This window comes from Carcharodon carcharias, chromosome 30, assembly GCF_017639515.1.
Source record: "Carcharodon carcharias isolate sCarCar2 chromosome 30, sCarCar2.pri, whole genome shotgun sequence".
NCBI classification, from domain to species: domain Eukaryota; kingdom Metazoa; phylum Chordata; class Chondrichthyes; order Lamniformes; family Lamnidae; genus Carcharodon; species Carcharodon carcharias.
Window position 1 is genome coordinate 6,855,918 of NC_054496.1, and position 14,157 is coordinate 6,870,074.

The 14,157-nt window shown below is 45.5% G+C and overlaps 1 protein-coding gene across 4 annotated transcripts in view; it reads right to left on the bottom strand.

Annotated features, from left to right (window-relative positions):
• The window catches only part of man2b1 (mannosidase, alpha, class 2B, member 1), a 41,579-nt gene extending 27,876 nt beyond the window's left edge, over nucleotides 1-13,703 (bottom strand). For 3 of the 4 annotated variants that reach the window (XM_041177140.1, XM_041177138.1, XM_041177137.1), the window contains exons 1-6: nucleotides 13,565-13,703; nucleotides 6,217-6,319; nucleotides 5,493-5,666; nucleotides 2,844-3,037; nucleotides 1,437-1,569; nucleotides 341-486 (exon numbers count right to left, since the gene is read on the bottom strand). In XM_041177140.1, coding sequence (XP_041033074.1) covers nucleotides 341-486; nucleotides 1,437-1,569; nucleotides 2,844-3,037; nucleotides 5,493-5,666; nucleotides 6,217-6,319; nucleotides 13,565-13,672 — 858 coding nt within the window. In that variant the 5' untranslated portion in view covers nucleotides 13,673-13,703. The remainder of the gene's footprint in view (nucleotides 1-340; nucleotides 487-1,436; nucleotides 1,570-2,843; nucleotides 3,038-5,492; nucleotides 5,667-6,216; nucleotides 6,320-13,564) is intronic. The other variant, XM_041177139.1, reaches the window with a different exon arrangement.
• Between the last annotated feature and the right edge of the window lie 454 nt (nucleotides 13,704-14,157).

Consider the following 14,157-nt stretch of genomic DNA (forward strand, 5'->3'; position numbering starts at 1 on the left):
GGGCAAGGAGTGAAGGCTATCGCACCTCCCAACGAGGGGTGTTAAACAGAAAATCAGTGGGAAGTGTTTTCCTGGGCAATCTCTGGTGAAGACTAGGAGCAGGTTTGTGCCCACCTGTTTGACCCTGGCAGGCATCACAGCTAAACCCATCCTCTCCTGAACCCTCAACATGAAACTCCGGCAAGAAGGGAGGAGCAGGAACTCTGGCTGATGTTTCACGGTCTCCGTGATGAAGGGTCAGTGTGTTTCTGGACGATTTATCAGTGACTCCAAATAGCCACCGAACAGTCAGGGAATTTCACGTCCGAAATGAATCAGTGTGTAAAGAACCAGAACTCACCTGCTTGTGTGCGGTTTGTATGAAATAGGAAACGATTTGGTCCACATTATACTCATCCATATCTTTAATGTCTTTGATGGGCTCATCTGAACAAAGCACATCCCAGCAGAGCTTACTGGGAGGGTTATAGCCATTGGGAAGAACACCTAGGAAAAGATGCCAGAAGCATTAACATAAAATACAGGATGATTCTTCTGACCAAATAAACTAAAAGATAACTATGGTGAAGAGCCCGACGATATTAAGAGTAACTTTCAGTTCAATCCTTTTCACCACAGTTCATTTGTTCACGTGTAACTGAAATAGAAAAGCTTTATCGAGTTTTTCCTATCATTCCTTTGCCCCCCCCACAACTATCATTTTAATTTACTCTGCTTCCATCTCCAAACCCAACTGTCATTTTAAAAAAATTAATTCACAGACGTGAGCATCACTGGCAAAGCTCAGCAATTATTGCCCTTCCCGAACTGTCCTGAAGAAGGTGCTGGTAAGTGTCTTTTTGAATACAACTGGATGCTGTGCTGGGCCACTTCAAGGGCTATTAAGAGTCAACCTCATTGTTGTGGGTCTGGAGTCTCATACCTCATACAAGCCATATCAGCTAAGGACAGCGGATTTCTTTCCCTTTAGTGACCCAATGGGTTTTTAATGACAATTTGATAGTTTTGCGCTCGCCATTACCGATACTAACTTTTTATTCCAGATGTATTTGATCAATTGAATTTAAACTCTCCATTGTGGGATTTGAACTCGTGCCTCTGGCTCAATAGTCCAGGCCTCTGAATTGCTAGTCTGATTATATAACCACTATGCCACTGTATCCAATGATTTAATTCCCCTACTTTCTATCTCCAAATCCAACCAACACCCATCGTTTTGATCTTCACTCCTGATAACCTTCCTTCTTGCTGTCCTTTGCTCATCACTCTCACACCAGCACTGAGCTGCATTTACAGTACTTACCCTAGTTAATCATAATTTCCCACTACCCCAGAAATTACTGCGAAAGACCATTTTCAATTCGGCAATTTGTACAAAATGGTGGTGTCAGTAGCTGAAGATGAAAAAGAAATAGACAGTAAACATTTTGAACAACCTGTGAACAGGTCAGCATTGGGTTTTGGCAGATTTGCACTAGCTCGCCACATTTGTTCCATTTCCTTCAGATCTTCTCGGCTTTGCTTGTCCTGATAGTCGAGGCGGCCAAAGAAAAAGCCATCGAACCCCATCTGCAGAGAGGACAATAGAGTACAACTTGCACTGTGTAAGATTATCACCGTCGATGCACAGTAGCAGCAGTGTGGACCAACTACAAGATGCACTGCAGGAATTGACCAAGGTTCCTCAGACAGCACCTTCCAAACCCACGACCACTACCATCTAGAAGGCCAAGGGCAGCAGACACATGGGAACACCAGCGCCTGGAAGTTCCCCTCCAAGCCACTCACAACCTGACCTGACTTGGAAATATATCGCCGTTCCCTCACTGTCACTGGGTCAAAATCCTGGAACTCCCTTCCTAACAGCACTGTGGGTGTACCTACACCACATGGACTGCAGCGGTTCAAGAAGGCAGCTCACCACCACCTTCTCAAGGGCAATTAGGGATGGGCAATAAATGCTGGGCCCAGCCAGCGACACCCACATCCCGTGAATGAATTTTTAAAAATGATCTCTGCAAAAATGGTTGTCTAGATATTTACTAGCATGTACACCAAGAGTTAGCGCTGTTAACTAGCCCTTCACTAACAGTTACACCAAGAGTTAGCACTGCTAACCAGCCATTCACTAACAGGTACACCAAGAGTTACCGCTGTTAACCAGCCATTCACTAACAGGTACACCAAGAATTACCGCTGTTAACCAGCCATTCACTAACAGGTACACCAAGAGTTAGTGAATGGCTAGTTAACAGGTACACCAAGAGTTAGCCTATTAAGTGAATGGCTAGTTAACAGCGCTAACAGGAACACCAAGAGTTAGCCTAATAAGTGAATGGCTAGTTAACAGCGCTAACAGGAACACCAAGAGTTAGCCTATTAAGTGAATGGCTAGTTAACAGCGCTAACAGGTACACCAAGAGTTAGCTATTAACTAGCCATTCATTAACAGCTACGCTAAGGGCTATCATTTTTCTTCTGTCCATTTTGACAAGTACCTGGCTTCTTCAGCTCCCCATCGTGTAAATTTCCAATCCCAGCCGCACCATTAAAATTAGGAAGTTACTACACGAGCTGACAACAATCCACATCCTGTCCACTAACTACCTTCTGTGGGAGCAGTACATCCACTTTGCCCACTCTCACTCTGGAAAAACCACCTAGTGACCAGAAGCTGCAACAACATCGTGACCACCAAAATACAACCGTGAATGTGAAATGTTGACATGGCTTTTATCATTTTAAATTGCTAAATCAAAAATGGTGACAATGAGGTTTGTGGACACAGAATAGTATCTTTAATTATACAGATAACCGATTAATAAAATGACAAACATTCCTACCTGAGCAAAGAGGGAGGCCTGCTCCCTGGAGTGTCCAAATGGGTCGATGTGCCAGGCAACGCGGGGTCGACCACACTCTCCAAACGTCTCATTCAGAAACTGGAAGCCCAGGGTCATTTGATCAATGATGGAATTGTAGTGGGTGGTTGCTTCATCATTCATGCACCAGCCTCCGTTAACAAACTCCAGCCTGCCTGCAGAAGCAAGACAGTCTTGGCTTAGAATTGAGAAAATCTGATCGAACTTCAGTACTGGTCTGACGCTACCCCCCCTCCTCTGCTTCAGGTGTTGGAGGAGACGTCGGAATGAATCATTCAAACTAGAAGGCCCCAGTTTCAAGGCCCAGCATGTGATTAGATAGTGACCACCCAGCTATGATAAACTGAGTGCTGCTGTCGCTCAGTGGGATTCCTACCTGACTCTGAAAATTGTGGGTTCAATCTCCACAGGAGAGTGAGCTCACAACCCAGGTTGTTGTACTGTACTAAAGCACAGTCCAACCTGACCCGTGTCCCGATGTACCGCACTGACTGACCCGTGTCCCGATGTACCGCAATGACCAACCCGTGTCCCTATGTACCGCACTGACCGACCCGTGTCCCTGTGTACCGCACTGACCGACCCGTGTCCCTATGTACCGCACTGACCGACCCGTGTCCCGATGTACCGCAGTGACTGACCCGTGTCCCGATGTACCGCACTGACTGACCCGTGTCCCGATGTACTGCACTGACCAACCCGTGTCCCTGTGTACCGCACTGACCGACCCATGTCCCTGTGTACCGCACTGACCGACCCGTGTCCCGACGTACCGTAGTAACGGACCCATGTCCTGATGTACCGCACTGACCGACCCGTGTCCCGATGTACCGCACTGACCGACCCGCGTCCCGGTGTACTGCACTGACCGACCCGTGTCCCTATGTACCGCACTGACCGACCTGTGTCCCGATGTACCACACTGACTGACCCGCGTCCCGATGTACCGCACTGACCAACCCGTGTCCCGATGTACCGCACTGACCGACCCGCGTCCCGGTGTACCGCACTGACCGACCCGTGTCCCGATGTACCGCACTGACTGACCCGTGTCCCGATGTACCGTAGTAACGGACCCACGTCCCGATGTATCGCACTGACCGACCCGTGTCCCGATGTACCGCACTGACCGACCCGCGTCCCGATGTACCGCACTGACCGACCCGTGTCCCGGTGTACCGCACTGACCGACCCACGTCCCGATGTATCGCACTGACCGACCCGTGTCCCGATGTACCGTAGTAACGGACCCACGTCCCGATGTATCGCACTGACCGACCCGTGTCCCGGTGTACCGCACTGACCGACCCGTGTCCCGATGTACCGCACTGACTGACCCGTGTCCCGATGTACCGTAGTAACGGACCCACGTCCCGATGTATCGCACTGACCGACCCGTGTCCCGATGTACCGCACTGACCGACCCGCGTCCCGATGTACCGCACTGACCGACCCGTGTCCCGGTGTACCGCACTGACCGACCCACGTCCCGATGTATCGCACTGACCGACCCGTGTCCCTGTGTACCACACTGACTGACCCGTGTCCCGATGTACCGCACTGACCGACCCGTGTCCCGATGTACCGCACTGACCGACCCGCGTCCCGGTGTACCGCACTGACCGATCCACGTCCCGATGTATCGCACTGACCGACCCGTGTCCCTGTGTACCGCACTGACCGACCCGTGTCCCGATGTACCGCACTGACCGACCCGTGTCCCGATGTACCGTAGTAACGGACCCACGTCCCGATGTACCGCACTGACCGACCCACGTCCCGATGTACCGCACTGACCGACCCACGTCCCGATGTATCGCACTGACCGACCCGTGTCCCGATGTACCGCACTGACCGACCCGTGTCCCTGTGTACCGCACTGACCGACCCGTGTCCCTGTGTACCGCACTGACCGACCCGTGTCCCAATGTACCGCACTGACCGACCCAGGTCCCGATGCACCACACTGACCGACCCACGTCCCTATGTACCGCACTGACCGACCCACGTCCCTATGTACCGCACTGACCGACCCACGTCCCTATGTACCGCACTGACTGACCCACATCCCTACGTACTGCACTGACTGACCCACGTCCCTATGTACCGCACTGACCGACCCACGTCCCTATGTACCGCACTGACCGACCCACATCCCGATGTACCGCACTGACCGACCCGTGTCTCTAGGTACCGTAGTAATGGACCCTTGTCCCGATGTACAGTGGTAACAGACCCCTGCCCTGACGCTACAGACTTTTAATTTCACAGAACAGGGGAAATATACTACGGGATTTTTCTTTAGTTATGACATTGGGAACTTGAGAATGTTGATCGGTACAGCAGTGAAATCCAGTGGTCTATCCAATGCAACGTATCAGTGATATTGCTAGAAATAGTGAGCACAAGAAATGTGGCTCGGCTCATACAGAGAAAATCTTTAACATACTGTCCATGGTAAGCATTTGAGATTGAAACATCCATTTTTTTCATACATTCATGGGATGTGGGCGTCACTGGCAAGGACGGCGTTTATTGCCCACCCCTAATTGCCCTTGAGAAGGATCCCACTGCCTCTTGTGGTCTCACAGAGTCTGTTCTTTAATGTACCTTCATTGACCAGCTGTTTCACCAGCTTCTTCATACTGTCAGTCTGCTGCTTCCACCAACGATAGAAGAAGGCGACCTCCACATAGATAAATCTCTTGGTCGGATCTGCTTGCAGTTGTGGGATCACAGAGTCTAGGATGTACTGGACCCCAGCACGTTGAATACCAGTATTGGCTGAATGGGGAAAGCAAAGACTACTTACTGAAAAAAATCTTTGAAAACATCACACCTGTCTTCAATGACTCAAGAAAAGAACACACACGCGGACAGATTATGTTTGAACAGGAGGCCATTCAGCCCTTTGGGTCTGTTCTGCCATTTGATTAAACCATGGCTTATCTGCACCTCTACCCCATTAACTCACTCTTACTCCCACATCCCTTAATATACTTACTCCACAATAATCTCAGTCTCGGAAGCTCCCACGGTTCCAGCATTTTTGGAAAATGGGTTCCAGATATTCCCTTTGCTCTGTGTATGAGGACTGCTCCCTCATTTCACTTCACAACGGCCCAGCTCAAATTTTAAGACTCACACACAGGGAGGAACATCGGCCACGGCACAGAGAATTCTCTTCCTTCGACTACTAGCATGAAACATTATACCTGATCTGAAAGCCAGCACCTCTGACAAAGCGGAACTCCCTCAGTACTGTACTGAGTGTCTTAGTACAGAGATATAGCTGCTACCTGGTAGTCATAAAACAAAACTTGCATATATTCACCTCCATAATAATACTGATCCACTGTCTTAAGCCAGCCCACATCATCGTGAGTGTGTGGCACCAGGTGAACATTTAGCATCTTGGGGTTGACAGCAGGACAGGCCTTGTGGAAAGAAAGTAAAATCACATTAATGTTTAAAATAAAAATAAAATTCTACAGATCGAGAGTCATGGCCAAGTTTCCTTGTCTGCTGTGTGCTGGACCCCAGAGGCTGGAATGCTCACTGGGAAATCTCGCCTTGTTTCAATGAGAAGACACGAGCCAAAGGTTAGCACTTTTCACACAGCCTCACCAGTCTTTCAAGTCTGGGTTCAAAAACTGTGGGAAACACTTGAGCTTATCCAAAACTCTACTGTCCGTATCTCAGCTTGCATCAAGTCCCATTCACCAATCACCCCGTTGCTTGGTGATGGACACTAGCTCACACTCCAGCAACACCTCCATTTTAAAATTCCCAAGTTCCTCTTTGGCTTTCCCGTCCCTATCTCTGGAACCTCTTCCAGCTTTACAATCCTCCACCATCTCACTGCTCCTCCAATTCGGGCCTCGTGTACATTCCGCTCTCCACCACTGGTTCCTTCAGCTGCCTGGGGCCCTATACTCTAGAATTCCCTCTCTCCGCCTCTCCTCTCCTTTGAGACACTCCTCGTAGCCCATTGCTTTGGTCTTGTGTTCTAACATCTCCTTTTGCGGCTTAGTGTCAAATGCTTCTGTGAACTGCTTTGAGAGGTTTACTTCGTAAAAGGCACTTTAGAAATTAAAGCCTTTCCTTCTTCCTTTATTTCCCAGAACAGGGAGTGGAGGGGAAAAAAGAAAATCTGCCAGTGATCACATTCCAGATCACTATCTTACCCTCTCCTATTGCAAAATGCACGTGTGGATGGTGTGAGGACAATAATGGAACTGGGGTAAAACCAGAGTAAAACTACTACACCCTTCCAATGAGCACCACTCCGGTTAAACCCGCAAACTCCCCTTATACTGTTCAATATTACCCCCATTTTTCATATCTATTGATGCAACACAAACTGAAAACAAATTTAAAAATCAAGGTGTTTCCATTTATATTTCATGATTTAAAATCTTGCGTTTTGTCAGCAGAAAGTTCAAAGATCTTTGAATCTTAAACAGGAGCTGACAAAGGGGGCAAACAGGTGGCAAATGCTGTCTGGGCTGAACATACAGGACAAATGAAGCAGGAGGTGCAGAGAGCAGCTAACCGCTGAAAGAAGTGATTGATTAAAATCAGCGGTTAACAGGTCCTGATAGAGATACACATGTTTGTGATTCCTTCTCAGGGGACCACCAGCTCTGCCTGCAGCACTTTTCTGTTTTATTTTAATTTATTTTTCCTTTCATCGGTCCGAATGTGTAAATCGGCGTAAAATTTCTGTGAAAAAAAAAGGAATGCTTGAATTTCTAAAATGCCTTTCGCAACTTCAAGATGTTACAAATTGCTTTATGGCTCAGGAAACTGTTTTTGAATGATAGTCACTGCTGTAATGCAGGAAGTGTAGCAACCTTGTGGCATTTGTCACGAGAATCCAGACACTATCAGGCATTATGTAAGGAGTTAGTTATTTGCAATATCTGCATTTTGGGTTCAATAGATGGCAAATGGTCTCATTCACTACGAACACCAAACAATGCCTGCACTAGCACCACTCTCAGCAGATACTTGGGGCCTCTCTGGTCTGTATGCTGCTGGTCATATCTATTCACTGAGTCATCAAGGCAACACTTTGTATCTAGGACTCACGTCGGACATGCAAGAGGAAGTATTAGGCTACCATTCCCTCGGAATCATGGCTCCTATTACTGGAGAGATCTTAACCCAATCAGCGGACGTGAGCTGCCTTGTCTCTAACAAAGACACAGGAAAGAAGAACTAAAAGCAAATCTACTTAAAAAAATATTGTCTGTTTTCACTGCTAATCAAGATCACTTCCCTGCGGAAAAGGATTGATATTTCTTTAGCATCTACCACAACTTCAGGATGTTCCAGAGCTCTTTAGAGCTAATGAATTTCACCCCCCTCCCCACCCCAAGTATAGTCAGTTTATGCACAGCAAGCTCCCACAAACAGCAATGTGATAATGACTGATGACCAGTGTTTAGCCATGTTGGTTGAGGAATAAATATTAGTCAGGATATCAAGAGCTCACTGCTCTTCCTTAAATAACATTGAGAAGGCAAATAGGGAATGAAATAAGTGTTTTCTCAAGGTTTGAGGCCAAAACATTGTATGTTTTCAAGGAGGAGTTGGATACAGCTCTTGGGGCGAAAGGGATTAAAGGATATGGGGAGAAAGTGGGAGCAGGCTGTTGAGTTGGATCATCAGTCATGATCATTATGAATGGTGGAGCAGGCTTGAAGGGCTGAATGGCCTACTCCTGCTTCTAGTTTCTATGTATGTTTCACAATCCAAGATTAAACAACCTACATTCTTAGATTCTGCACTTTTCCCCAGTTCTATTCATACATGGTTTTACAGATATTGTAGAGAAGAGAGACAAGACTACTTTCAAACCTTATGTATCTAACTCCTGTCAATCCTAAATGATACAGCAAAAAGTACCTCCTACTAGTTACATGCATGCAGAATACTTAAATCTTTTTATGCTTAATGTAATAGTGCGGGGGGGGTGGGGGTTCAGTTGCATGGAAATATAAAAAGTCAAAGTTTAAGGAGAGGGTAAGAGTGCAGGTTAGAAACGAGGCTGATTGTTACCAAAAAGTGAAAGGAAGGGACAGTGTGTGAACGCCATATTGCACCAAAGAATCATAAGAGTAGGGAAAATTGACAATAGGACAAACTTAAAGGCTTTCTATCTGAATGCGCGGTGCATTCGGAATAAAACTAATGAGTTAACAGCGCAAATAGAGATAAATAGTTATGATCTGGTGGTGATTACTGAGACGTGGTTACAAGGAGAACAGGTTTGAGAGTTGAATATTCAAGGGTACTCAGTGTTTCGGAAGGATAAGCAGAAAGGAAAAAGAGGTGGTGTAGCTTTGTTAGTAAAGGAAGAGATCAGTGCTCCAGCGAGGAATTATATAGGCACTGGAGAGCAAGATGTAGAGTCAGTCTGGGTAGAAATAAGAAATAGCAAGGGAAAAAAGTCCTTGGTGGGAGTAATCTATAGGTCCCCAAACAGTAGTTCAGCAGTAGGGCACAGTATAAACCAGGAAATACTGGGAGCATGTAAGAAAGACAATAATCATGGGTAATTTTAATATGCATGTAGACTGGACTAATCAAATTGGCAAGGGTAGCATTGAGGGAGAGCTTGTAGAGGGAATAATATGTTGTGGAACCAACCAGGGAGCAGGCTATTCTGGATTTGGTTTTGTGTAATGAGATGGGGTTAATTAATGATCTCATGGTAAAGGATCCTCTAGGGAAGAGTGATCATAGCATGTTGGAATTTCAAGTTCAATTTGAGAGCGAGAACTTTGAGTCCCACACTAGTGTTCTGGAGTTAAACAAAGGTAACTACATAAGTACAAGGGCAGATTTGGCTCTAGTGGACTGGCCAGGAAGACTACAAGTTAGGACAGTTGATGAACAGTGGCAGATATTTAAGGAGATATTCAATTCCTCCCAAGTAAAATATATTCCAAAGGGGAAGAAAGATGGTAAGAGGGGGAAAATGCATCCACGGCTAAGCAAGGAAGTTAAAGATAACATAAAGACAAAAACTAAGGCAAACCAAATTGCAAAGGTCAGTGGCAGGCTCAAAGATTGGGAAACTTTTAAAGATCAACAAAGGGTTACTAAAAAAAGATAAAAAGAACAAAGGTAAATTATGAAAGAAAGCTAGTGCAAAGTGTAAAAACTGATAGCAAAAGCTTCTACAAGTATATAAAAGGAAAGACAGTAGCTAAAGTGAACATTGGTCCCTTGCAGGTTGAGACTGGGGAGTTAATAGTGGGGAATACAGAAACAGCAGAGACGCTTTATCAATATTTTGCCTTCATTTTCACAGTGGAGGACACTAGTACCACCCCAATAGTAACAGGCAGTGCAGAGGGTATAGAGAAGGAGGAACTTAGAACAATCATCATCACTAGAGAAAAAGTACTGAGCAAACTATTGGGATTAAAGGGTGACAAATCCCCAGGGACTGATGGCCTACATCCCAGGGTCTTAAAGGAAGTGGCAGCAGAATAGCGGATGCATTGATTATAATATTCCAAAATTCCCTGGATTCTGGAAAGGTTCCAGTGGATTGCAAAAATGCTAATATAACACCCTTATTCAAAAAGTTGGTGGGGGGGGGGGGGGGGGTGTGTGGGTGCAGAAAGTAGGAAACTATAGACCAGTTAGTTTAACGTCTGTCTGTGGGAAATTGTTGGAAACCATTATTAAGGAAGTAGTAACGGGGCAATTGGAAAGTCAAAATGCAATTTATCAGAGTCAGCATGGTTTTACAAATAGTAAATCATGTTTGACTAATTTGCTACAGTTCTTTGAAGATGTAACAAGCAAAGTGGATAATGGGGATCCTGTAGATGTAGTATATTTGGACTTCCAGAAGGCCTTTGATAAGGTGCTGCACAAAAGATTAATACACAAGATAAGATCACACAGACAATATATTAGCTTGGATGGAGGATTGGCTAACTAACAGAAAGCAGCGAGTCGGGATAAATGGGTCTTTTTCTGGATGGTAAGCTGTAACTAGTGGGGTGCCACAGGGTTCGGTCATTGGACCCCAACTAGATACAACCTATATTAATGACTTGGATTCAGGGATAGAAGGTACTGTAGCTAAATTTGCAGATGACACCAGGATAGGTGAGAAAGTAAGTTGCAATGAAGAAATAATAAATTTACAAATGGATTTGGACAGATTAGGTGAATGGACTAAAATCTGGCAGATGGAGTTTAACGTGGATGAGTATGAGGTTATCCATTTTAGTCGGAAGGAAAAAAAGGCAACTTATTATTTAAATGGAGAGAAACTTCAGAATGCTTTCAGTGCAGAGGGATCTGGGTGTCCTCGTGCATGAATCGCTGAAAGCTAGTATACAGGTACAGCAGGTAATAAGGAAGGCAAATGGAATTTGGCATTTATTGCTAAAGGAAGAGAGTATAAAAATAGGGAAGCTTTGTTGCAACTGTACAAGGCATTGGTGAGACTGCACCTGGAGTACTGTGCACAGTTTTGGTCCCCTTACTTGAGGAAGGATGTAGTTGCATTGGAAGCGGTTCAGAGGAGGTTCACTAGATTGATTCCAGAGATGTGGGACTTGTCTTATGAGGAGAGATTGAGCAGTTTAGGCCTATACTTGCTAGAGTTTAGAAGGATGAGGGGAGATCTAATTGAGGTATATAAGATGCTAAAGGGGATAGACAAAGTAGGTGTGGAGCGGATGTTTCCCCTTGTGCGGCAATCTAGAATGAGAGGCCATAGTTTTAGGCTAAGGGGTGGTAGATTTAAATCAGAGATGAGGAGGAATTACTTTTCTCAAAGGGTCGTGAATCTGTGGAATTCACTACCTCAGAGTGCAGTGGTTGCCGGGACGCTGAATAAATTTGAGAAGATAGACAGATTTTTAATTAGTAACGGGTTGAAAGGTTATGGGGAGAGAGCGGGAAATTGGAGTTGAGGCTGAAATGAGATCAGCCATGATCGTATTGAATAGTGGGGCAGGCTCAAGGGGCTGAATTGCCTGCTCCTAGTTCTTATGTAAACTACAGATCAGGGTTGGGAGCTGTGCCGGTCAGTCTCGAACATTACAGCAGCTATTTATGAATGAGGTGGCTGGTGAGGAGCTGGGTAAGCAGTAGATTCCACCTCCAAAGGAGATTCAGTGACCTACGCAGACAGGAATAAGCTCACCTCTGCTGGCTGGAAAACCGAGTGAAATGAGTTCAGGAAAGCAAAACTACCAAGTGACACAAATCAGAGGACAAAAACCTATAATCAGGTACAAACCGGCATTAAGGATGGTTTGTGTAGGAAGTGGGGACAGAAGTAAGAAGTTGATATCCTGGCTAATATTTATGCCTCAACCAATTTAACTAAAATAAACATTATCTGGTTATTATCATATTGCTGTTTATGGGAGCTTGCTGTGCACAAATTGGCTGCTGTGTTTCATACATTAGAAGCTTGCTCAACTTGGTTGGTAGGGTGGGAAGGGGAAGGCAGTTAGGCATTAAGGTAAAAAAACTAGTGCTTCACAATACACCTCAGTTTTGAAATTAGTAAGATCATTTCGCCAATCCCAGGTTACTGATCCTCAACAAATCCCTGATCAGCAGATCCTGGTGTTGCTTAAATGATTCCTGGTCTCGCTTCCAGTACCCTCAGAAACCCACTCCACACGTGGGTCAATGTTGAGACTTGCCCGAGGTAAAAATCACATCACAGTTTAAAGTGAAACAACGTTCCAGATGTCCCAATTGGGGCCACCTCTCTATGGGCTTTCAGAAATAACAATTGCAGCATCATTTGAGAACTCACCGATAACTCCTCTACACAGCACCTGCAGGATCTGATCGCGTGTGTGAGCCCTAGTGTCCAAACTCAGAACAAAAAAAATTATCCCAAAAAAAAGTGGTTGCTTCTTTGCGTTCAGACACAAGGATGAGCCAGTGACTTAATATAATGACCTCAAGGTTCAATTATTCTGTTTGTAATATGATCTTTCTTTTTCAGCCAGCATGGACATGGCCTGAATGGCCTCTGTGCTGTAATTTTTCTATGGTTCTACACTGATGCATCTTTCAGGAATTGTATTTTAAGAGGGCTGCAGTTCATCTCACTACAAACATTCTGAACGACAGCAACATTGATTTTTAGGCAAAAAGACTTTAAAAATCGCTTTAGGAATAATCCATAACTACAAAGCACAAGTATACACTCAGCTTGTCGGAAGGAAGAATAAATTGCTTTAGGATATCTGTAGGAAAAGAATTGCAATTAAACCAATAGAAAACTAGAAACAGTATACGTTTTAAGTGGGAAAAAATGCCCAGCAGAGATCTGCAAGGGGGCATTTTACAGTGGCTTTTATACAGATATTGGCTCAGACTCCAGCAGGTCAGAGACTAGGACCTCGATAGAGGAACTTAAATGCAGTGGGCCACCTGACAAGCTCTCTTTGAATCAGTTGTTATGTGTGAAAAAAAATAAGTTTCGGGAAAGAGATTTCCTCAGAAATGACTCCTACTTCCTCCTCTCTATTTTTAGACACTTTCGCCCAACATTTACTACCGCTATCTCAGATCTCTCTCTCTCGCTCTCATTTTACGATCCGTCCGCATGTCGCTACCGGTTAACACAGGTCGAGCCACTGGAGATTGACCAGGTCTCAGTTAGAGGGGATACTCACCTGGTATCCACACCTCCCAGGCGACTCCCCATTTGCCCAGGGACTGAGAATAAAGGGGCAGAGAGAGAACAACAGCTTGAAACACCCCACACCAAGTCTCACAGCCATCACCTCGGATCATGTGACAAACTGCCACGTGATCCGAGTTAGCTACACTGCGGGTCAGGTGACTGGAATCCGCAGGAAACGGAGGAAGTCCGACCTGAACATTGGTGACTTGTACAACTCCGACTTACATCACAATGAGTCGAAAATGTCACAAAGCAGTTCCACTAAATTTTCCTGCTCATCCCATATAGAAACTGCAGCTTCTATCTGGCTTACTCCATACACGCCATCCCCCGCCTTACTTCGGCTCTCACCCCATCAGTCCCTCTATTCCTTTCAAATACGTTTGTTTATCCAGCTTCCCCTTAAATGCATCATGCTATTCGCTTCAACTGCTCCCTGTAGTAACGAGTTCCACATTCTAACCTTGGATTTAACTTGAAATAAAGAATGGTAGCATGCATTTTATTGGTGAAATCTGGTGTGGTCAACACTCAGCATCTCCATATACAACTTATAGAGAGAGATTTCCAGAGTGTCCACTA